Source organism: Camarhynchus parvulus, chromosome 19, assembly GCF_901933205.1.
Source record: "Camarhynchus parvulus chromosome 19, STF_HiC, whole genome shotgun sequence".
NCBI classification, from domain to species: domain Eukaryota; kingdom Metazoa; phylum Chordata; class Aves; order Passeriformes; family Thraupidae; genus Camarhynchus; species Camarhynchus parvulus.
In genome coordinates, this window is record NC_044589.1 from 5,127,296 (window position 1) to 5,150,636 (window position 23,341).

The 23,341-nt window shown below is 52.8% G+C and overlaps 1 protein-coding gene across 1 annotated transcript; it reads left to right on the plus strand.

Moving 5' to 3' along the window:
* The first annotated feature begins 1,439 nt into the window (after positions 1 to 1,439).
* YWHAG (tyrosine 3-monooxygenase/tryptophan 5-monooxygenase activation protein gamma) lies at positions 1,440 to 22,274 on the plus strand. The gene is made up of 2 exons (XM_030962484.1): positions 1,440 to 1,702; positions 18,812 to 22,274. Exons 1-2 carry the CDS (start codon positions 1,616 to 1,618, stop codon positions 19,466 to 19,468), a joined length of 744 nt encoding a protein of 247 aa, XP_030818344.1. The 5' UTR covers positions 1,440 to 1,615; the 3' UTR covers positions 19,469 to 22,274.
* Positions 22,275 to 23,341: the final 1,067 nt, after the last annotated feature.

Sequence of the window (23,341 nt, forward strand, 5' to 3'; positions counted from 1 at the left end):
GGGCCACAAGTGGGCCTGACCATGAGTGGGACCACGCTGTGTGTGGGTCTGGGCTCTGAGACCAGCCTGTGGGTGGCTCCAAGCTGTGAATGGGCTTCTGTGGAGCGGGCTGTGGCGTGTGTGTGGCTTTGTGGGCACGGGCTGTGTGGTGTTGTGTGTGGTCTCGTGGGCATGGGCTGTGTACACGCGTATGGGCTCTCTGTGGGCACGGGCTGTGTGTGCCGTGTGTGGGCTCTCAGTGGGCATGGGCTGTGTGTGCCGTGTGTGGGCTCTCAGTGGGCACGGGCTGTGTGTGCCGTGTATGGGCTCTCAGTGGGCACAGGCCGTGTGTGGGCTCTCAGTGGGCACAGGCCGTGTGGGCTCTCAGTGGGCACGGGCCGTGTGTGGGCTCTCTGTGGGCACGGGCGTTGTCCGTATGGGCTTAGGCACGGGCGTGTTGGGCCGCAGTGGGCACAGGCCGTGTGTGGGCTCTCAGTGGGCACAGGCCGGTGTGGGCTCTCTGTGGGGGCGTGGGCTGTGGCGGGCCGTGTGTGGGCTCTCAGTGGCGCGTAAGGCGCGTTGGGCTCTCGTGGGCGGCCGTGTATGGGCTCTCAGTGGGCACGCGGCGGGCTGTGTGTGCCGGCGTGTATGGGCTCTCAGTGGGCACAGGCCGTGTGTGGGCTCTCTGTGGGCACGGGCCGTGTGGGCTCTCAGTGGGCACGGGCCGTGTATGGGCTCGCAGTGGGCACAGGCCGTGTGTGGGCTCTCTGTGGGCACGGGCCGTGTGTGGGCTCTCTGTGGGCACGGGCTGTGTGTGCCGTGTATGGGCTCGCTGTGGGCACGGGCCGTGTATGGGCTCTCTGTGGGCACAGGCTGTGTGTGGGCTCTCAGTGGGCACAGGCCGTGTGTGGGCTCTCGGTGGGCCTGGGTGATGAGTGAGCATGGTGAGGACGGGCCGTGCGCGGGCTCTGAGCGGGCCTGGGCTGTGACCGAGCCCGTTCTGTGGCGAGCCCAGCCTGCGGCTGTGCCTGGGCCGTGGCAGCGTCCCCGCCCTGAGCGCGTCCATGCTGGAACGGCTCCCGGGCCGGGAGCGGGACCAGGCTGTGAGTGTCCCTGCCCTGCGTGGGCCCGTGCCCGGCGCTGTCCCGCGGCTCCATCCCAAGGGCCGCCCGTCCCACGGCGCCTCCTGGGCCCCCCTGCTCTCCCGGCGCGGCCGCGCCCTCCGCGGCCCACCCGGGACGGGCTCCAGTGAATCAGCACAGGCGGGGCCCAGGGGGGCCAGGGGCTGCTGCCTTGGCGCGGGGCACGATGGGAGATGTAGTTCTGAAGGGAGAGGGTGAGCTGAATGAACTTAGCCCCGCTTGCGCATCCTGAGGACTTCATCTCCCGTCGAGCCCCGCGGGCAGGAGTGGGCGGAGCAGCGGGGGAGAGGCGGGGCGGGGCGGGGCGCGCGCAGGGGGGTTGTGGTGGCCCGCGGCGCGCGCACAGCACCGGGCGCAGCCGCCGCCGCCGCCTCAGCCGCAGCAGCGCCGAGACCGCCGCGCCCTCCTCGTCCTCCTCTTCCTCCTCCTTCCTCCTCCTCCTCTTCCCGGAGCCCGCAGCCTCCTCGCCCCTCTCCCCCCCGGACCCCGCGAAGATGGTGGACCGCGAGCAGCTGGTGCAGAAGGCCCGGCTGGCCGAGCAAGCCGAGCGATACGACGACATGGCGGCCGCCATGAAGAACGTGAGTCCCGTCCCGCGGCCGTCGCGCTCCCACACACACACAGGCACACGCCGACACCTTCCTCCTCCTCCTGCCCCGCTGGGGCCGCCCTCCCCTCGCCCTTCCCGCGTGTTCCCCGCGGTGGGTGGCGGGCTCGGCCGGGGGGGCCGCGGGGTGTCAGGCCCCGCTCCCTCGCCGTCCGACACCCCCAGCTGAGTCCCGTTCCCGCCGCTGTTCCCCATCCAGGGTTACTTTGCTTTCTTCCGACCCCCATCCCTGCCCTAGAGCCCCCCACGCATCCTTTGCCCTGCAGTGGGGCCCCCACCCAGCCCCACGCATCCTGCTCCTCTGCCCTAGAGCCCTCTTTCCACATCTTTCGCCTGCTCTGGGGCTCGCATCCAGCCCCACACGTCGCTCTGTCCTGCCCTAAACCCCCCCCCGCATCTTCTCCCTTATTCCGGGGCCCCCACCCAGTCACGCACATCCCCCTTTCTGCCCTAGAGCCGCCCCCCATCCTCCCCTGCTCCAAACCCCCGCGCTGTGCCCTGCTGCCCCCAGCCAGCCCCACGCATCCCCCTCCCCTGCCCTAGAGCTCCCCCACATCCTCTCCTCTGCCTCGGGGCTCGTTGCCTCTGCAGCCCTGCAGCCCCCCACTTCCAGCCGCATTTGTGCTCTCCCCTCGCCCCAGGCCCCCTCCCGTGCCCGCTCCCCACCCTGCCTGAGCCTGGCGGGGCAGAGGAGCCAGGCGGGGCTGCGGCGCTGCCCGGGGGGGTCACACCGGCTCGGGGCCCCGGGGGGCGAGGCAGGGGGGGACCCGGTGTGGGGGGAGGTTCGTGCACATCCTCTCCCCGCTGCCGAAATATCTCCCCATGCATCCCTTCCCACGCGTGGTCGCCGGGGCTGGTGTGTGCCCCTGACCCCAAAGATCGGCAGCCCTTCCACTGTCAAAGCTCTTTATTTTTACTGCTCTTGGTTGGAGATTTATGAATTGAGTCATGTTGTATTCATTTCACGCTCTTAAAATAAAGACTCTGCATATAGCAGGCTGATCTGATTTGTGACACTGAACGCTCCCCTTCAATACTGACATTTTGACAATATAAGAAGGGAAAAAAAAACATATCTCTGATCTGATCTTGCAAACAAAGCAATCGTGGGAGGCAGGATCAAGTCATTCCAGAAGATTCTGCATTTGTCATATTGCAGAGAGGCTAGACTGGGTGGAGGGAGGGAGGGGGTGCTTTAAAGGGGAAAACTGTTCTTTATGTTTGTCTTCTTAGTCAGGTCTGAACCTTTGCTTGGAGCTGGGGTGTCCTCCCCGGCTGATGAAAAGTGAATGCCGATCTGGGAATGTCGCAGTCTGCCGTGGGTGCAGCTCTGTTTGCCCATATTGCACCATTTTGTCAATAACCTTGCATTTATCAAACAGACAAAACTGTCACAGCCCGAGCCCGGGGAGGGAGGAGATGTCTTATCAAGGAATGAAATACGGATAATCGGAACGAGATATTATCACATTAACCCAGCCGGGCTGTCCCTCTGCTGCACTATGGCTTTTATACCATTTTCTGATAGCGGCATCTATTCATTTTAAAGCAAAGCCTGCTGTGTGAGCAGATCCTACAGCTCATTTCCTACGGATAATGCAGCCGCCGTGACAAAGCCAGCCGGGATATGCCCGGGACTCACAGCCGCGTTGCACCGTGAATTTCTCTTAGCCTACTTCCCCGGGCTGGGTGCTCGAGCCGCAGGTGCTGTTAAGAGCTCCTATGTGTGATTTTTCCTTGCGGGCCCTGGTGAAACAGTAACCCGGGCTAACGCCTCTTATCAGCTGCCGGGTAGTTTGGCCGTAAGGAAACCATCCCCAGCGGGAGCGCTGACGCCTCCCTTCACCAGCAAACAAAAGGCAGAGCTTTGTTCTTCCTTTCAGCACGGCGCTGCCCCAGCTCCGGCACGGCCGGTCCGGCGGCCACGGCCATGTCACAGCCGTGTCACAGCCGGTTATCCCCGTCCCCCGTGCGCTGCCCAGCCCCCAGCCCCGGTTGTGCGGGAGGCTGATGACCTCGCACTCATTTCCGTAGCAACGCCTAGTGATGTCATATGCCATGGTCCAAGCTGCAATGCACCCAGGCGGTAGCAGAGAGCATGCGGGCTGCGCCTAGCGAAGGTGATGCAGAGCCATCCTGCCCTCCAAACCTAGCCCTGCCTAGCGCCCTGCTGAGAAATGCTGGATGGTTCTCCTTTCAAACCTGTGGTGCCAATGATGGGCATTAAAGAGGCTCGTTTTTCCAGCAGCTTCATCTCACCCTGACGTTTTGGCGGCTGCCTCACATGGGTTGTTCAGCTTCAGCCCTGTGTGCTTGGGAACCTGTGCTGAATGGCTGTGTTAATGGTTTAAAGTGGAAATGGTGTGCTGGGCTTCTTGCTGTCTGCTGATTCATCTAGTGATGTCTGGGATGGCAATGGTTTCTCAAAAGTAATATTTATATATAATAACTTCTACTTCGTTCCTTCTTGCAAGTGCTAGCTGCTAGTGCCCCTCATTGCTACCTGCAGTTATGTTGCTGCTGAAGGAGCAGGATTGCTCCTTCAGCCCCCAAAAGGGGCAGGTTTACTGGGAGGTCTCTGAAAACAACAGATGATCCCCTTACCTAGCAGAGGGAGCAGAAGGTGATGCCACACCCAGGAAGGGTGCAGGGCTGGGCCCATCGATCCAGGGTGTGTCTTCATGACCTTGGTCATGTCCCTTGTCACCTCAGTGCTGTCTGGGGGTACTGTCAGCCCTGTCAGGTGCTGGGGGACAGGAAAGCTCCCTGCTGGTCCCCATTGTGGTCAGACATTGGCCTTGGGCTTGCTTGCTGGAGTTTCACTTCCCACAGTGCTGGTGGTTGGAGCAAGATGCATTTTTGTCTGGTTCAGCTTCAGGAAGAGCTTTGCTGTCGGAGCCCGCGCCAGGGCTGGGGATCAATATCCATTAGTGGTGCTGCTGGAGGCTTTCCGGAGGTGGGAGCCCTGCCAAGCCCCTGGCCAGCACTGCCCAGGCAGCCCAGCATGTGCCTCCCCACAGACCTTACATGGAGGGGATGTGCAGGTGAATGAACAAAATGATTGCAATGACTTAAGCAGGAAATAAGTAATCTTTTCAAAGTGTGTGGGGAGGATTACTGCACTGCACCTATGGGTGGTGTGGGTGTGGGGCTGTCCCCTGTGAGGGGAACACTGCTCGACTTTTGGGGGCCCAACCTCTGCAGCAGGGCTGTGGCTGTGCTGCATGCAAGGACCACCAAGTGTGGGAGTGAAGGGGGGACTGTTGGAGATGCTGGAAAGCAGATGGCTGCTCCAAGCTTCAGACAGCACAGCTTGGTGCAGTAAATGGCCATTGTGGGTGGAGGAGGAGCGTGAGGATGGGGAATTGCAGGCCTTCCCTGGCACGGGGTATGTGGGCTTCTCCCGTGATGGTCACCAGCTGGGCAGGTTATCATCCCCCACATCCAGTTATCAGTGCTGATAGCAAGGCTTCACACAGACAGCAGGCTCCACTACCCTTGGAAAAAGGGGTAGTGACACAAATGCAGCCTATCTGGAGAGTCCCCAGGAAGCAGAGCAGGGATGATTAGCTGCTTTCTGCTCGCAGTGTACAAAGACAAAAGGGTGGTGAAGGTGGAAAGGCTTCTCCAGGAGGAGTGCTGGGCAGGCCATCTGTGATGGTGGGAGGGGACCAAGGAGTGCGAGCTGCTGTAGTAGCACTTCCCAGGGGGGCTGGGGATAGCTTTGGAGAAGCCATTCCCAGTGCTGAGGTGGATGGTGCAGTCATTAGCTGTTGGCATCTAATGGCAGCATTGATGCTCTTGTGCAGGCAGATTGAATGCTGCCCAGCCTCGTGGTGCCTGCAGAGCACGGTGGACTGCAGTGGTGCTAGGGATTGCAGACAACCTGACTCATCAGCAGGGCTTCCTTCCTGGAGGTCCATGGGGTCAGGACAGGATGGTGGCTGTCAGGAGCTCCTGTCCTTCTGACCTTGCAGAGGTTCACGGTGTGGGGTTGTCTCTGTGTGACTCAGCCTTGGGACCTTGTAGCCATAGCCTGAGTCACATCTGCTCCTAAGCCACAGATAGGTAGCAATGTGTCCTGTGTGCAACTGCAGTGGACACTACACAGAGTAACTGGCCAGTCTTCAGCATATCAAGCTCTTAAAAGTACCTCTTTGAGCTCCTGTGAGTTCTTATTTAGTCCATTTAGGAAGAGTCACTGACTTACAAGATCATACTGGGTTTCTTAGTTGGCCAAGTGTAGCAGCCAGGGTGGATTGGACCCAAAATATCTCTTCTTGAACTAAACAAAAGTGATATTGAGACTGTGGTGGAGAATATAGCAGTTGAATTGTACCTGGCAGCATAGAAACAGTAAAACTTGGGCAAGGGCTCTCCATGAACCCCTGGATTATTTGGCTTTATCCAGTAGATCTGTTGGATGATGTCTAACCATGAAAGTTCAAAAAGATTGGTGGGAGTTGTCTTGATTTATTAAATTTTTTTTCAACCATCTTTCTTTGCTGCTTCTTGTGTAAAAAGATGGCTGGTTCACAGAAGATTTAAATTGTTTAAGTACACCAAATAAGTTTCATAATGTCAGTAGATAAACCCCATCTGCCCCAGCTGTGTTCACCAGCTGATCCCAAAGTTGCTCTGGAATAAACTCCTTGGTTTATTCCAATTCCTTGCTGGAATACTTTAGGGACAACCACAGAACTTCAGCTCCAGAAATGTTTCCTGGGTTGAAAACCCCAGCATCTAGGGACCTACACACTCTTCCTGGAAACTGGATGATGTCTTTGGTACCCTCTTAGTGGATCTCATGGATGTTCTGGATGGTGCTATCAGGAGGGTTATCCACATAACTGTGCTGTATCCCTCTGCCTCCTGCAGCTGAGGTTTGGTTTCTGATCAGGGAGATGAAAAACATAGTCCTACCTCAGCTTCTGCAGCTGGTAGAATTAAGATTTTCCTTAATTTGAGGATCCCCACCATACTTTTTTCCCTTCTTCATGTGTATTACTGAACCACTTTTCTTGTGCCTGGGCCAGTAGCATTAGTGCTGCTCAGGAGCATGCTCAGCTTGACTTTCCAAGGAGGAATAAGCAGTCTCAGCCTTGCTAAGCTTAAGATCAGGGAGGTGGAGTAAAAGTGACCTGATGGACCCCATTAGCCTATGGGGGGGCCTGGGTTTTGTTCCCAGGCTGGTGAGTGACCCCCAAAGTCACAACCCTAAGGACAAGGATTTTTCAAAACCTGATATTTCTACTACCTCTGCAGGCTTGTAGCTGAGAATTGGATCTGCTAGCTGTTGCTCTTGAGGACAGAAGGAGAAACCTGGCTCAGGGTGCAGCTGGTGGAGCAGGGACTCAGGAGGAGAGTGGTAGCCATGCCCTGACATCTGGAGAAAACTCCATGGATGGTGACACATCTGGCAGGGCCTAATGCACCAACTCTGTCACTGAACTCCTGAGCTTCTATTTGGAGCAGCTTCATGCCAAGTAAACCATGCACAGAACTTGTGTGCAAGGGTACATATTTAGGGAAAAAAAAGAATCCAAGCTTTTGTGTGTCCCAACTGCTAGTGCTTGAGTAACCAGCTGCTTTTTGGGAGGTGGCTTTGTCTGAGCTCAGACGTGTCCTTGGATGTGGAGCACTGCTGAACTTGTTGGTGCTGCTTTTTCCTTGGCAGAGGTGTGTTGGGAGCTCAGTTCCAGTCTGGCAGGGAAGAGCCATGAGGACTGTCGGACTAGTTCAGACCAGAGCTGGCTGCTCGGTGTCCCAGCCAAGCACCAGGCTGTTCAGGGGCAGGTACAGGGAAGGAGGCATTGGAAAATGCCTCCAGTCTGACCTGAGGGAGCTTTTCCTCAGATGGGTCAATGCCTGAGGCATTTGGTACTCTGCCTTGTGCTTTTCTGCCCTGTTCAGCCTCCTGAGCTGCCAGCAAAACGTGAATGGAAATTAGAATAACTGCAGTCCAAAGCACGGTGGAACAGGATTTGCCTGGCTTCCCAAGCGTTTCTCCATTGACAGCCTTGATGGGATGCAGGAATCATCTTCCACCTCACTGTGGCAGAGCTGTGAGGCAGGGCTGAGGTTGTCTCTGGGTAGTGCTGCACCCTCAGTGCTTCCAGGCGTTCTCCTACGCTCCAGTGCTCTGCAGCTCATGACAGATTTTTCCAAAGGAGGAGCATTTTTGTGCTAACTGGTTTGGAGCCAGCTTAGACCTTCTTTCCTTTGCTGGCCAAGTCTTTGTCTTTTCCTTCTGGAAAGCTGAAAGCCTTCAACAACTTCTGCTCTTTACTGGGCAGGTAACTAACCTAACTGCTCCTCAGCTGAAGTCTTGTTCCCCAGTGTTAGATTCACATGACTGCAGAGAAATGGCAACTGCCATTTCTGGAAAATGGCAACTGCCTTGTCTGGGAAGCAAAAATTGAGTGAAAACAAAAGTATTGACTCGATTTGACTAGTGCTGGTCCCTGCTGGGCAGTGATAGCCTGGAAACCAGCTAAAAAAAAGGGAAGTAGCAATGGATTGGTCACTGTGCTGGATTTTGGGTGGCTTTGTCTTTCAGCCTCTGAAACCTTTGGCTTGACTTGAAGAAGCAGTCCAGATAAATGGTGGTGGCTGGTTTTATGCTGGTGGCATTGAGATAAAACATTCTGCCATGGCTGCTGGCTGCCAGGCTCTGCCTGTGCTTCTGCCAGTGCAGCTTTTGGTCATGGAAGGTGGGGGAACTCTTCTTTCCTCATGCAAATGAAATGGCTTTGTGGGAATGTTTTTCCCCCTGGCTGCTTGATCTAATGAGCAAAGTCCTTCCTCCCAGCCTAAAATGAAGGAAAATGGCAACAAAATTACTTTCATTCTGCTGTTTAAATTTATTTCGTTTTTTAAGTAAGAGGTCTGACTCTCTGCTTCAGAATTCAGATGTCAAGATGTGGGATTCCCACCCGTGGCTCTGGGGGAGCAGCTCAGCAGTGGGATGGCTTTGTCCATCTTTTCTGAGTGTACAATGGTAGTGAGGCGGAGCTGCTGCATCTTTCTGGTCCCTCCTGTGGGCTGGAACCCTGGGAGCTGCTGGGGCTGGTAAATCAAAAGGGTTATCTTCACCCTGGAGTCTCATGCTGGTTATCTTGGTATAATGTAGAAAAGCTCAGAAATGGTAAATTCTGGAAAATGGAGCTGAAATGATGAGGCAGCAATTCTTGGGCTGCTCAGGAAACACTGACAAGACTGTCTCTCAAAAGCAAAGCTTTTGTGTAGCTGGTGAAACAAAAGCTTTTGTCTTGCCTATTTAAGGGCAAAGTTCCCCCAGTTTGAGGTTTTTCTGTGCTAACCCAGATTTAGTCACATCTCGGACATGACCCAGTACATGCTCAATTAGATATTAAACAAACCTGATTTTTGGCCCCAAGGCTAATGATCTAGTGACCAGGGGCAGTGCATTAGTTAATTGCAGTAGGAGAGTAACTAGAGAATGGTGGCGTGAGATTCCCTTAAAGTGATCCCCAGATTAGGGATTAGAGTACTTAATGTTTTTCTTCTGTGAAGGAGATGTTGGAATTGAGTCCGTGTATGGGTGTTTGAGGCAGCTGTGCCTGGACGAGCCCAAGTCTGCAGGGATTCCAAGTGCAAACCATTCCTTAATTGTTTGCAAATTCCCTCTGATCTCGCTAGATGGGTTGGCTTGCTTGGGATGTGTCTTTGCTGACGTACCAAGCAAAGCTACTTGGCGTGTCAGTGTGCTTCTGACTCCTCTCTAAGATGGTTTCAGCAAGGCTCTAGAAAAACACCAGTGAGAAGCCTGAGCCTCAGTGCTAACGAGGCTGCTGATGGACACGTTGTTTGGACAGTTGTGGTGCTCAGCAGCATCAAGTTTATTAATAGTAGGTGGAGAAGCTGTTGCTGTGCCATGTGCTAACAGACACGCTCAGCAATTGCTGTAGGAGATCTCTACTTGTAAAAGGCTAATGCAGCAGTGAATGAGAACCTGGGGGAGATTAACAGCCTTTGATTTACACCCAGCTGGGGCAGGCCTTGGAGCTTTGCCTGTTTATGCTGTTGGGCTTTGTTACATGGGGTGAATATTTCATTACCTGGAATCTGGGAGCTTGGCTTCTTGTGTTTGGTGGTGTCAAGATGATGTTGGCACCTGAGGGGTTCTGTCACCTGTGATGAACTGAGATCAAATCTGTGGTGGGAGTCCCTTGGGCTTCAGAAGAGGCTGGGAAGGATGGCTGCAGCCAGGCAAGGGGAGTTAAAAGTTGGATCTAGGATAGTGACCCTCCTTGTAATTTAAAATCAGTTGCAGTGCTCCAGAAAGCTGCCAGAGCAAAAACTTGACTCTCTTCTTTTCTGTAAGTTCATTTAAGAAATTAAATAAAATTGTCTTTGCTAGAGATGTGTAAGATCAAGCCTGTAATCCCCAAAGCAGTGGGAGGGTAAAGTACATCTGGAGGGATAATCACCTTACTCACTGATGTAGAAATTAAACCTATCATGGAGCTGGCATGCAGGAATCCACCTGGGTGTTCTGGTAAGTCTCTTGCTTAATCTGGAAAAACATGTTTGAGACACCAAGGAACTGCTGGATCTGCAGACCAAGAGACCTAGAGCAAAAATCCTGCGAGGTGCTTGTTTTTAATATTTCCAGAATCTTACCTTGATGTGCAACAACCAGGTGTTCCCAGAGTGTTTGTGGGAGTGACCTAGAGCAGCTAAAAACATGCATGCTCACTGCAGGGAGTTTAGCATGGCTCCAGCTTCTCCCATTTCACCCTTTGGAGCAGCAGCTTGCAGCTGCCATGGCAGCAGTGGCTCTGCCATGCCAAAGGAAGCCATGCCAGCAGGCAGGAATTGCCCAGCTCATCCTGCTCCAGCAGAGCTGGGAACAGGCTCTCCCAGCAACCAGAACCTGCTCTCAGCCTTGGGGTGCCCTGCCCATGGCACATCATCTCTTCTCTCTCCAGTTGGCTCAGCTTGGTAGAGGTCATGGGCACAGACAGTTTTTGAGCCCCTGATTAAGGACAAGGCCTGGCACTTGATGATCTGGTGGTAGGATTCTTACTGCCTGGCACTGGGGCTGGAGGTGAGCAGGAAAGCACTAAGATCTGAGCCAGATTAGTACCCTTGGAAGCTGTGAGGTAAATCTTTAAGCAGCTAATGCTCCCAGCAGCACTAAACACCCTCCCCACATGAAACTTGGTACATTTATCTAGAGTCCCTGAAATCTGTCTAGCTTGGGTTTGTTTTACCATGAATTGGAAAGAAAAAAAAACATCTTCCTCTGTGTGGACCAAGTCTTAAGACTCTAGAAATGTCCAGTAGCCATCCTGTGAATGGCTGCTTCAGCTCAAAAGCCTGTGAGTAGATGGAATCTTCTGAGGAATAATGCTTAAACAGAAATTTAAAAACCCCAAGTCTTTAAACTTGTACAGAAATGTTTCTGAGGAAAGACTGCAGTTACTCTTGAAGAGCTCTTCAGCTCTCACCTGGAAAAGCTTAATGCAGCCCAGGAGAGCCTATAGCAACCATGAATTGTCATTCTCCTTCCAAAAGGATCATCGGATCAACTCTGAGCTCCTGGAACTTGCTGTGAGCTCCAGGGGCACATCTGAGCTCTCACAGCAGTGGCACGCTGTAGCACTGGTCTTCCACGTGCTTAGCAGAGAGCTTGGAGACCAGGCTGTCAGCAGGGAGCAGAGCAGATAATCCAAGGCAGGAGAGCTCCCCAAGCTGTTGGGTAATGGAGAAGGGTGGTGCTGATCCTGTGCTGCTGCTGAGGCACTGACAGGACACAGCAGTGGGCAGATGATGCTGCCAGCCTGCCATATCCTGGGGAAGGAATAGCTTGGCATCCCTTCTGTTGCTTTGTAGTTAGCAGGCAAAGGTGCTGGTATCCCATCTGCCAGGGACAGTGTGATGAGCCCTGAGTGACAATCCCCTGAAATGCTGGGGCTGATGTGCTTGGACTTGCTGCTCTCTCCATCTGGTGGCTGGGAGGCACTAGGCCAACAGAGGTCAATCATTTTCCCCAAGAGTTTTTAATAAGCATGAGGCAGGTAGTGGCAGCAAGATGCTGAAACAAGTTGTCCTCCAGCCAGTTTTCATCTTGTTTAATAGCCTGTCAGTAAGGCTAATGGGAATCAGGGTGTTAATAAGGAAAACAAGAAAACTTGAGCATAATTCCTTCCTGGCTCAAAAAGCACATGCTGGCTAGAGGAGCAGCTCCCTGCGACAGGACTGTGCAATGCTAACTCAGAAATGGTTTGTAGCTCCTTGAACATTTGTTTGTAGAACACTTGAACATACACAAAGCTGGGAGGCCAGGGTTTTTCTTTCTAGTTGGTTACTGGGATGTGTCTGGGCTGCTTTCTGTCCACAATAGCCATGGCAGGCAGATGCTCCCTCATGTTTGCCTTATCTCAAGCTGCAGAAGTAGTCAGGGGCACAAATCAATGGCACCCAGGTGCTCTGTAGTGGAAAGAAACCCAGAGTCGTTAGACCAAGTGCTGGGACTGCAGTGCTGCAGATAAGGACTGGTACACAAAATGGAGCAGCTCAGAGCTCTGCTGCTCTTACTGGTGTTCTCACCTTGGCTCCCTTCAACCTTTCATGTGCAAGAATGACCCAAGCAGCTGAAATTTGCTTTTTCTCCAACTGAAATCCATCATGGCCACACTGAAACTGGAGCTGGAGGTCTGCAGGCTCCAAGGACTGATCAAACCTGAATGCAGTGCAATCACATGTAGTTATTAAGCTACAAAGGCCAATAAAATAAATGGGCTCTTGGTTTCCACATCTCCCACTTTGTCTTGGGTGGTTCAAAGTCACCTTAAGTAATAAAGGCTGCAGAGTGGGATGAAAGCTGCTGTTAAGTGTAGGAACATGCAGAAATCCTAATTGGTGTCTGGAGCACCTGAGTAGCCTCTGAGATGCAGTTGGGCTGCAAGCAATAAACAGTTCTCTGCAGACACTGGTCCTTGAGGCACTGGGAGCAATTTGAAATGTAATGGCAGAACCATCCCATGTGCCCTCAGCTGCTGTCCTGTGATGTGAACTGGCCCTGCCAGCTTAGGAAACGGGAACTAGTAGGGGATTATTCATAATGAAACAGGCAGAGGAGAAGGCAGTGGGGAACTGTGTCTGCCCACAGCCTGCACGTGCTTTTTTTTAGTTGTCTGGGATGAGAGGAAGGGTTTGGCCTACAGCCCAAAAGCCCCCTGGCCACTCTGAGTTAAAACATGAGCAGAGGACAGCAGAAAGGGTCAGCAATGAGAGAAGCAGTTCTGGTGTGACTTGTGCTTTGGAAGTGTGACATGGGGGCGAAGGCAAGGCAACAGGGAAAAGAACCCAAACCAATCTGGGAACATTTTAGATTTAGGTCTGGTTTAACACACGCCTACTTCACCAAAGTAGGACAGTGCTTAAGAAAAGCATCTTCCTGACTGCTGTGATGGAGTTGTAGGACAGCTCACTCTGGTGCTTGGGGAGAGGCTGCTCTTGGTGAGGTTGTGTGACATCGAGTCGTGACTCTCACCAGGCTGCTGGGTAATGGTGACAATTTCATGTACTTCAGGGCAGCCATTTCTTCAAGCTAGGCGAGCTGGGGACAGGAAAAACAGGCAGTCTGTCAGTCATGACCTTCCAAAATGACAGCACTTGGGCTGCTGAAGGTGGGCTTGTCACAAAATCATAAAGATTGGAAAAGACTTCCAAGGTTACAGAGTCCCACCTTTAACCAGTCACCACCTTGTTAACCAGACCAGAGCACTTAGTGCCATGTCCAGTCATTTCTTGAATACTTTAGGGATGGGGGCTCCACCAGCTCCCTGGGCAGTCCCTTCCGATGTCTGACAGCCCTTTCTGTGAAGAAATTCTTTCTGATGTCCAGCCTGAACCTGCCCTGGCACAGCCTGAGGCCGTGTCCTCTTGTCCCTGCTCATGGGTGGTGGGGTCCCAGCATGAGACAGCAGCTGGAGATGGGGGAAGGTGACATGTCTGCAGGTGTTGTGGCCTTTTTCAGCTTCTTGAGCCTGGAGGGGGTGTGTGCTGGATGCTCCCCTTGCCAGTGGCTACAGAGCAAGAAGGAATTTCAGTGGTTGGACTTGGTCAGAACATCATTTCAGAAGCACATTGTCCTTTCAAAAAATGAAACAGAGAAAGAGACCTTCAGGCCAGAGCTCAGGCTAACGAGCTGCATGTGAAGGAAAACAAGGCACTTGCTGGGGTTTGTGTGGAGAGATAACAAATTTAATTACATGGTGCAGGAGCTGTAGATAGAACAAGAAGCACGAGTGCTGAAGGGGAGATGGATGTTGTGTATCCTGGTGGGAGAGGAGCTCTGATGATCCTTAAAAGCTTTTCTCAGTGAACAGTTTGAAGTTCTCATGGCTGTCTCTGTCTCTCCAGGAAAGCTTCACTCTTTTGTAGCTGTCTGATGTCCTGAAGGACTCGGATTCTCTTTTAAGCAATAAGAAGAGCAACTGTTGAGGTTTATAACATGGGTTAAACTGTCAGATGTTGATGGTATTCCCCAGGGAAGGATCTCTGGGTCCTGTCAGCTTGCCAGTGCTGTCTGCTTTAAGATAAGACATCAAAGCCAGGCAGAAGCTGTAAATGGGTGGGCACTTAATTATCAAACTAAGTGAAAAGTGTGCAAGAATAAACAGGTAGAACTAAGTCCTGTGATGGATCTTCACTGCAGTCACTGAAGGGACCTCAAAAACAGTCATTTCCTAATGTATACTCAGACCTACTCATGCAAGGTGACAAGTGGAGGATGGGAGTCCTGCAATAAGGCCCTAACCAACCTAACTTGCTGTTCTCTGGGAGCAAACCTTCCCTGTGGGTCTCACCAAAGCCTGTTAATCAGGATACTTCCAGAAAGCAGGTGCTGTAGAACCACCCCTTGGGCTTTTGGAGTTTACATACCTTGACGTCAGGGACAGGTAAGGTTCTGCTTGTTCCCTGGCTTCTCCTCAAGAGGCTGAAGCTTGCCTGGCTGCAATGTGATCTTCGGGCATGCCAGGAGCCTGCCAGGTTTGGGGCAGGGTGCTGAGTCAGAGCTCCAGCTGTAGTGGAGAAATCAGGAAAACCTTCTCAGAAATGGAGCTGCCTCTGCAGTGCTTTGTTGCAAATCAGAGGGCTTGGATTTGTACAATCCTCTGGTCTCCCAAGCAGTATCAACCCTAAACTTCAGTAATTTTTGTCCAACAGGAACTCAGGGAGTTTCCCCGTGGCTTAAGGGCCCTGGGGTCTCGGTGGTGCAGACACTGTGCCATCAGAGAACTGGTGAGACTGGAACTGGCAGTGGCCTCCAGCTTGGTGATGAATGTGCCTGGCAGCCTGGACTGCTCCATGCCAAGCTCCCTGCACTCCCTGCCTAGGTGTCCTTGTGCAGTCTGCTCCTGGCAGGTGTGTTCTCTTTTTTTTTTTTTTTTTCCAGAATAGCTAAAAGACTTTCCTCTATCAAATTTCCAGCATGTGGATCAGCTCCTTGTCCTTGGCTGTTTGTGCCACATCCAGGACTTGACACTGCTCCTGCATCTCCTGCCCCTCTCCCTGGTCTCCATGAGCACAAGAGTGAGATGAGGCTGGGCAGTTACTGGGGTTTGCAGAGCAAATTCTGCTGTTCCCTGCTGGCAGCCAGGGAAGTTAAACTCCAAACTGAGCTTCCCAAAGAGAAGGTAGACTCCAGCCAGGGCTTTGTGCTCCTGCCAAGCCCTCCTAATGCCAAACTAGGATTTTCCTTTGGCTATTTGAAGTCTCTGACTCCATGTAACAGTGCTGGAAATGGCGTCAGGGGACCTGATCCCTTCTTCAGGGAGGTGAAACCCCTTCAGGGTCTGAGTTAAGAAGGATGGGGGGTTCTGCCCTTCCATAATGTGACTGCTGCAGTGATCCAGGCCTGATGCAGGATATTGCTTTATTTGATGTTATAGCAGAGCCATTCAGTGCAATGCTGCAAACTCAGTATATCAGAAGCTGCTGTTTAGCCAGAGGCTTGGTTGAACTCACTTTGTTTCTGTATCGTGCAGTGTAAGAAAAAAACCCCAGCATTTGTTTGGCCAGCACAGGCTGCAGAGAAGGCACAGCCCCCCATGCATGTGACAGGCTGGTGCAGAGGTGTTGGAGTGGTTTCTGCTGGAGATGGGCACTGGTGCAGTGCTGTGGAAGAGCAGAGTGACAGTGACTGCACAGTCTGGAGTGTGGAGGGGGCTGTGGCAGGAAATGCCAGCACAGGCAGGAGGGCAGCAGGCAGCTCTGGGCAGACTGAGGGCAGAGATGTCCTCAAAGGCAGCTGAACCTACATCTTTTCTGCCTTTTTCTGACTGATAAGGCAGCTCAGTGTACCCTGCTGTCTGATACCTTGTGTCCTGGGCATCTTGCATTTTCTTCCTGCTGGGAATGCAAGAGCCAGATGGTTTTCTGTTTTTCCTCCCTCAGCTCAATTGCAAACTGAAATGTGTGGGACTACAGCCTCTTCCCTGTCCTGCTGCTGAGGGCTGTGGTCCTTGTCCCCAGCCATGTCACATCTTGGCCATGTCTCTGCAGTGCTCCTTCCTGGGAGTCTGGGTCCTGCTAGAAAGCAGTGACGTGGTTAACAAGGCTCCCTTCCTGCTTTTACAAGTTCCCTGTGAGCTCCCTAGGGGAATCTGCTGTCTCCACAGGTGTACCTTCCATCTGTCAGCCAGTTTGTTGAAAGGATTTTGACAGGCAACTTTCCTCCGTAATCCTTAATAGCTTCGAATTTAAAATGTTTATGGCAAAGCTAATCCCACGAAACTCCCTGTAGTTTTAATAAATCTGTCCTCCAGCAAGACTCTTCTGGTGAGAGGAGGTAAATCTACTTCTTCCTGCAGTGATAAGTATCTGCAGACTTGGCTGTGGGGCACCTGCTTGTTCCTCACTTCAGAACTGGTGTCTCTTCTCAGGGAGCACCTTGCTAAAAGCAAAATTTCATCTGGTGATCAATCTCCACAACCCCTGTCAGGACAGAAAACTCTCGGAATCAGTGAGTCTCTTGTATGGCTGTTGGTGTTGGACACTCCATTTACAGCTGGTGGAGAATAACTCAGGCTGGGATTTCTAGATGTTTCTATTTCCAAATCCCTCACTCAAAACAGGGCAGCTTAGGTCCCCAGGTAACCTGATGGAGTCTTTGGTATCTCTGAGGACAGACAACCCATAAGCTCTGGGGCAGGGGCACATCCCAAAGACATCTTTAACCCACAGAATCATTATTGTGTGTTTGTGCAGGTGTCACTGAGAGGGAAGAACGAAGGGAGACATTCTGTAGAACTGCAGAGCAGAGACCTCAGTGCAGCAGGCAGGCTGGAGGCAGTGTACAAGTGTCTCACCACGGGTATTTGGGTACACTGTGGTTGGGCCCTGCCTGGCCCTGCTGCAGGAAGCAGGATATCACAGGCATCCCAGGGCCCTGTGGTTAAACAGTCACTGTTGTCTTGGCCAGGAGAGCGGTGTGAGGGTTGGACTGGCACTGGGAGCTGGGGATGGCATCGCTGCCCTACTTACCTTGGGCGGGAGCACTGGCAGCTGCCCTGGCCTCCTGCTCTGTGCTCTTTGTCCTGTGCCACTGGCAGCTGCTGATAGTCCCAGGAGATCCTGCCCTCATTCATGTGACACCCATTGCCCTGCTCCCTCGGCTGTCTCTCACCCTGCAGCAGAAGCAGCTGTGCTGGTTTGCACAGGTAGACCCTCTTCCATATAGAAAATGGTCTGCTGTTCCTCTGCCAGGCTCTAGAGCATCCTGTGGAGCAGCACAGATCCACACAGCAGCAGGGGTGGGAGTGGAAGGTCTGCTTGCTGCCTCTGCCTTGAGGGAAAGGCTGGAGGGGGTCAGAGACTCTGCTTGCTGTGGGGGAAACAGGCTTAGCTGTGGGCTGGTCTTGGGAGGAGACATCAGACAGAGCATGGCTGAAGAGCTGCAGGAGGAGTGGATGTTCTGGAATGTGCAGGTCAATATGGTGTGAGCAACTGTGAGTCATTCAAGGCCATTCAAATGAGGTCCTGGGCTGGGCCTTTGGCCTCCTGCTCCCCACCATAAATGTGGTTATCTGGGCCCGGAGCAAACCTTGTCCTTACAGATCCTTGTGAAAGTGACTCAGTGTTTGCAGAAGCCTTTCACATCCAAACCATTACCTAATCCTTTACTGCCCTGAGGTGGCTCACAGGTTCCTGCTTTGGTGGCCTGATTCCCAGGGTGTGTCCTGGGGGAAAGGGGACAGTGGCCATGCCCAGGCTCAAAGTGGCACTTGGCAGCTGTAACCAGCCCTGTGCAGGTGCTGCGAGGCGTCCTGTCTGCTGCAAGGGCTCCTCCTGCTCCTGCTCCTGGGGGTGGGAAGCTGGTGCAGTCTTGGCCAAAGGTGCTGCCCAGGTGGCTCCAGGCAGCGATGGTGTTGTGGGAGCTGGAATGGGATTATTGTGATACCAATGGTGCTTCCCAAGTTACTGAGGGAGCTCTGTGCTCATCATCTCCATAATCCCTTTGTGGTTTTTGTGGTGCATGAGACAGGTAACACTGTTAACCTCAGTGAGGAAAACCCAGTGTGGGGGATTTCCCCTTCACCATGTGAGCTTTAAGTGCAGGTGCCTGAGGCAGTTGTAATTGTGCCATCTCAGAGATTCTTTGGGTGTCTCTGAAGCTTGTGGGAAGTGGAAAAGATGAACACCCTGTAGCTCTGGTAGTGTTAGCCATGCAGGTAGCTCATAACCCTGGACCATCTCCCTCTTGCTTTGACTGTCCCTGTCCCCTGCATTGCCAGGCCCAACTCTCATCCTGCAGGTGAAAGGTATCTCTTTCCTAGAAGAAATTTTCTGGAAGATGCTGATCTCTCAAATAAAACCCAATGCCTGCTCCTTTTGTTGTGGGTCTGGACCACAGCATGATTTCCCAGCTGGCTCCTGCTGGGATGGGAGCAGAGACAGAGCTGGATGACAGAGCAGGACTTTGCGATCTGACTGCCTCCTCCTGCCTCTCTAGAGACGCACAGGAACACCCAGAGGAGTGATGGGAGTGTCAGAAGGCTGGGGCTTAACCCAAACGTCTCTTTTCTCTCCCCCTCTCTCCACACAGGTGACGGAGCTGAACGAGCCCCTGTCCAACGAAGAGAGGAACCTGCTGTCCGTCGCCTACAAGAACGTGGTGGGGGCGCGGCGCTCGTCCTGGCGAGTCATCAGCAGCATCGAGCAGAAGACCTCTGCAGATGGCAACGAGAAGAAGATCGAGATGGTCCGTGCCTACCGCGAGAAGATCGAGAAGGAGCTGGAAGCGGTGTGCCAGGATGTGCTGAGCCTGCTGGACAACTACCTGATCAAGAACTGCAGCGAGACGCAGTACGAGAGCAAAGTCTTCTACCTGAAGATGAAAGGGGACTATTACCGCTACCTGGCCGAGGTGGCCACCGGCGAGAAGAGGGCGACCGTGGTGGAGTCTTCGGAGAAGGCCTATAGCGAAGCCCATGAGATCAGCAAGGAGCACATGCAGCCCACCCACCCCATCCGGCTCGGGCTGGCCCTTAACTACTCGGTTTTCTACTACGAGATCCAGAACGCGCCGGAGCAGGCCTGCCACCTGGCCAAGACAGCCTTCGACGACGCCATCGCCGAGCTGGACACCCTCAACGAGGACTCCTACAAGGACTCAACGCTCATCATGCAGCTCCTCCGCGACAACCTAACGCTCTGGACGAGTGATCAGCAAGACGACGACGGCGGAGAAGGCAACAACTAGACCCCCCCGATGGACTGGCAGCCGCACGCTGATGCTAACTACTGCAGTCTTTATTTTTTTCCCACGAGTGGGGGGGGGTCCGGGGTGGGGGAGGGAAAGGGAGGGGACACCTTCCCAGGGAGGCCCCCCACAACCTGTCTTTGATTGCCTCGTTGACATTTTTGCCAAAACACCACTAGTGGAAGTCAGGCTGGCTGTGCTGGTATGGAATAGCAGCCTCACTGGCATATGGACTGTTCTGTAGATTATTAATACAAGTGGAGCTGTCTTTAATTTAACTTTATTGCTAGAAATAAAAAAAAAAGGGTTTTAAGACGAATTTGCGTGGATGGAATGGCCCTCATTTTTAAGGAAAGCAACGCAAAAACATTTGAGAAAAGAAAAAAAAAAAAAGGGAGTTCTGTGGTTCCAGTAAGGCTTCGAGCGTTTGTTTCCGCAGCCCAGGTGCCGTGTGCCCGCACCACGTCGCGGGGCCTCTCTCTGCAGCTCTGCCTGCCAGGGCACAGCTGCAAATCCCCAAATTGAGAAGGAATTAAAAATAAAACCAACAAAACTAAAGAATTTGGGGCTTGCAAAGCCCTGGGATTTAGGCCATCCAATCTTTTTTTTTTCCTTTTTTTTTTTTTTTTTTTTTTTTTTTTTTTGTTGAGATATTTATTAGGGTAGCTTACAGTATTAACACTAAATTGCAGTTTACAGTATTTCTACATTACAGCCATATGACATCAAGCCTTTGATTGTCTGTTTTTCTTTCTTTTGCTAGTTCTTTTGGCTTGCCTTCCTGAGCAGTCCTCGCCTGTGGACTGGCTTTAGCTATTCTGTGTCACCCAAGGCAAGAAGACCGCCCGCCCGAGGAACATCAAAGCTGCTCTAGTTTTTTGGTCAACAGCTTAACAGGTGCTTGGCTAGCGGCTGTTTCAACTATTTTAAGTCCACAGCAAAAGGTTTAAGAACTTAATTAGACAAAGGGGGAAGTGTTTAAACTTAAAAAAATGCCACTTAAATAAAAAACAATAAAAAAATATTAAAAAAAAAGAGCATTCAGGTCTGTATGTCATGTACTGTGTTTGGTATTTCAAAAGACCATCCTGATTTAAGGTGCCACAGCTGCTTCCTCAGGGATTGCACTGCCATTTCACTCTGCCTGACTTTCTCCCACTGTACCATGAGGTTTGTCAGCAGATCTCCAGCACCCAGAGCTCCCTTGTTTGTCACCAGGGAAGCCGGGTGCGTTTTCCTTTCTCCTGGGGAAGCTTGTGGTGTAATGAGTGAACTTCAGGAGCTTAGACACTAATTTGGTAGAGAAATTCCTCAAGGGAAGAGCTACAATCATAGACATTTCTGTCCACCATCGGGAGCCCAGGAACTTAGTTCTCTTCTTAGCAAAATCTTTTCTCAGTCTGTCTGATCTGGCCGGGGGTGGGAGTTGGGGCATCTGAATTGCTTAGCAGGTACTACTTACCCCATTTTGAGTAAATTTAGCTTTAATTTTGATTTTTTTCCATGGTTGTTGGAGGTTCACGGCTGTTCTCTGGCTCGCGGAGTGCTGCGCCCCGCAGCGCTTCCCCCAGCGCCGCGCAGTGAGGAGAAACCGCGCTCGTGCTTTAATTCAATCCTTATCGTGATTCTCACGCTGATTTTGGAACCAGGCTTTCCCCGGCCCTGGCGAGAGCCAGCCCGACACGGCGCCCGGTGCTGAGGCACACACGGCACCGCCGCTCCCGCCGCCGGGGCCCGGGGGGGACGGACCCGGCTCCGGCCCGGCTTTGTTCGGGCCGGGCTCCCCCTGCTCGAGTGTCCCGCAGGGAACTGGGGGCGCAGCATCCGCGGCGGGGGCCGTGCGGTGCCGCTGTGTGCCGGGACCGGGAGATGCTTTAGGCTTCTGAGCTCCCTCTCATCGACCCCCGTGTCCCGTGAGCAGTGTTGTCCCAGCTGTATAATTGGAAGTGATTTACTGGAATTACAAAACTTATCTTCTTTTTTTTTTTTTTTCTTTTTTTTTTTTTTCCCAAATAATTACTACTCTTTTTGGCTTTTTGCTCTGGCTGCTTTAGGAAACTTATGCAGGAGAGATGGCACAAGAGGGCTAAAAACGGAGTGGGGGTCAGGGACTTGATTTTTAAGCAGCTTGAATGGTTTCTTTCATTTTTTAAGAGATGCACTTGCCTATGATACTGTCTCTCCAGTGAAATGATTACTGCTCCATTACTCTATTGATACAATATTGTGCATGCTAGTGTCGTATTTCTATACAGTAGCTTGAAATTTATTAACTTATACTGTAGATGTTATGTATTCCTATGACAAAATAGTCTTCAAAAATTTTTTAAAGTTTTTTTAATTTATTTTTCTTTCCTTTTCTTTTTCGGGGGTAAAGTTTGCTCTACCAAATAGTGATCGTAACAAACTGATCTGTTATGGATGTTGCTATAGTGACATGCAATTATATATGATTTTGTTTTTAAAAAGGAAAAAAAAAAAGCAAAAGAAAACACCAGTGTTAGCTTAATCTTAATGTCTGGTGTTCGTCATGGTGAAATTATAACTATTACAGTGTAGGAGAACAATGACTGTGTTCTTTGAATGAGCCTTTGTTTGTGCTTTTTGTCATGTTATGCAGTGAACTATTTTTAAGGTCTAATCAGTGATTATTTTTCCAACTCCGTGTTTCTGTAAGGAATTATTTCACACACGGACCATTCTTAGCAGTTTTTCCTCAGTGATGGAATATCATGAATGTGAGTCATTATGTAGCCGTCGTACATTGAGCAAATAAACTTACAGATCTGACGTCAGCGCTGCTTAATTCTTATCGCCTTGTCTCGACTTTCTGGGGGGCTCCGTGGGTCGAGGGGGGCTCGGGGACAGACTGGGCTCTGCTCCTGGGCCGCCTCCCTTCCTCTGCCGCTGGGGATCCGCGTCCCCGCGGCTTCAGGCTCCTCCCGGGGCCTCTCCGGCGCTCTGCGGGGCGGTGGGAGCCGCGGGGAGGGTCCCGTGGGTTCGGGAGTGGCTGGGTGGGCCCTTCCCCACCTCCGTCCTTGCCCACCTCCGTCCCTTCCCGATGCTTTTCCGCTCGCAGCCACACGCACGGTGACTCACGCTGTAAAAATATTCCCCTCCCTGCCAACCTATAAACAGAACCTGCGCCTTGACTCAGCGCCCTGCGAGGGATCCGGGGCTGCAGCACCCACACCCCCGGCCGGGGCTGCGAGCGGGAGGGGCTGGGGCTCACAGGGCACCCCCACACAGGGAGGGACACCTCACAGGGCACCCCCACACACGGAGGGACACCCCGACCCCATCCCAGCGCCGTGACCCTGCCGCAGCCCCCACCCCCGGCTTTTTTTGGGAAGCAAAAGTCTCCGTGGTGAGGCCACAGGAGAGGGGAGGGGGCCGGGGATGCTCTTTGGGGACTTCTTCCCCTGGAGTGACTCTGGGGCTGGAAAAGCCTCACACCCAACTCACACACACACACGGGAACCCCCCAAGCACAGGAGTGACCCCCAACAGCAGGAATCGATCACCCGGATCGGGAATTGATCCCATTGATCCCCAGGATCTGCCTGAGACCTGCCAAACTCAGCACAGCCCGGAGTGCTGGGCCGGGGCTCGGGGGCACAGGGAGCCCCCCGGGCTCGGAGAGGGCCCTCACAGCTGCAGGATTCCTCCCGGGTCAGCGCCTGCCAGGGATGACTCAGGGGGGATTAGTGGGATTTGACTGAGCAGGGAACATCGGGGGACATCGTGGGCCTGACCTCGGCCATGTAGGGCCAGTCCTGCCCAGAGCCCCAGGGCATGGAGGGCACAGGGGACACGGGGCCAGCCGGGGCCAAATGGCACCAGGGCCACAACCCAGCCCCTCTCCAGCCCCCG

Coding starts and splice junctions, on each gene's coding strand:
- YWHAG (XM_030962484.1), top strand. CDS start 1,616: ATGGTGGACCGCGAGCAGCTGGTGCAGAAGGCCCGGCTGGCCGAGCAA. Junction 1,703..18,811: donor TGGCGGCCGCCATGAAGAAC/GTGAGTCCCGTC, acceptor CTCTCCACACAG/GTGACGGAGCTGAACGAGCC.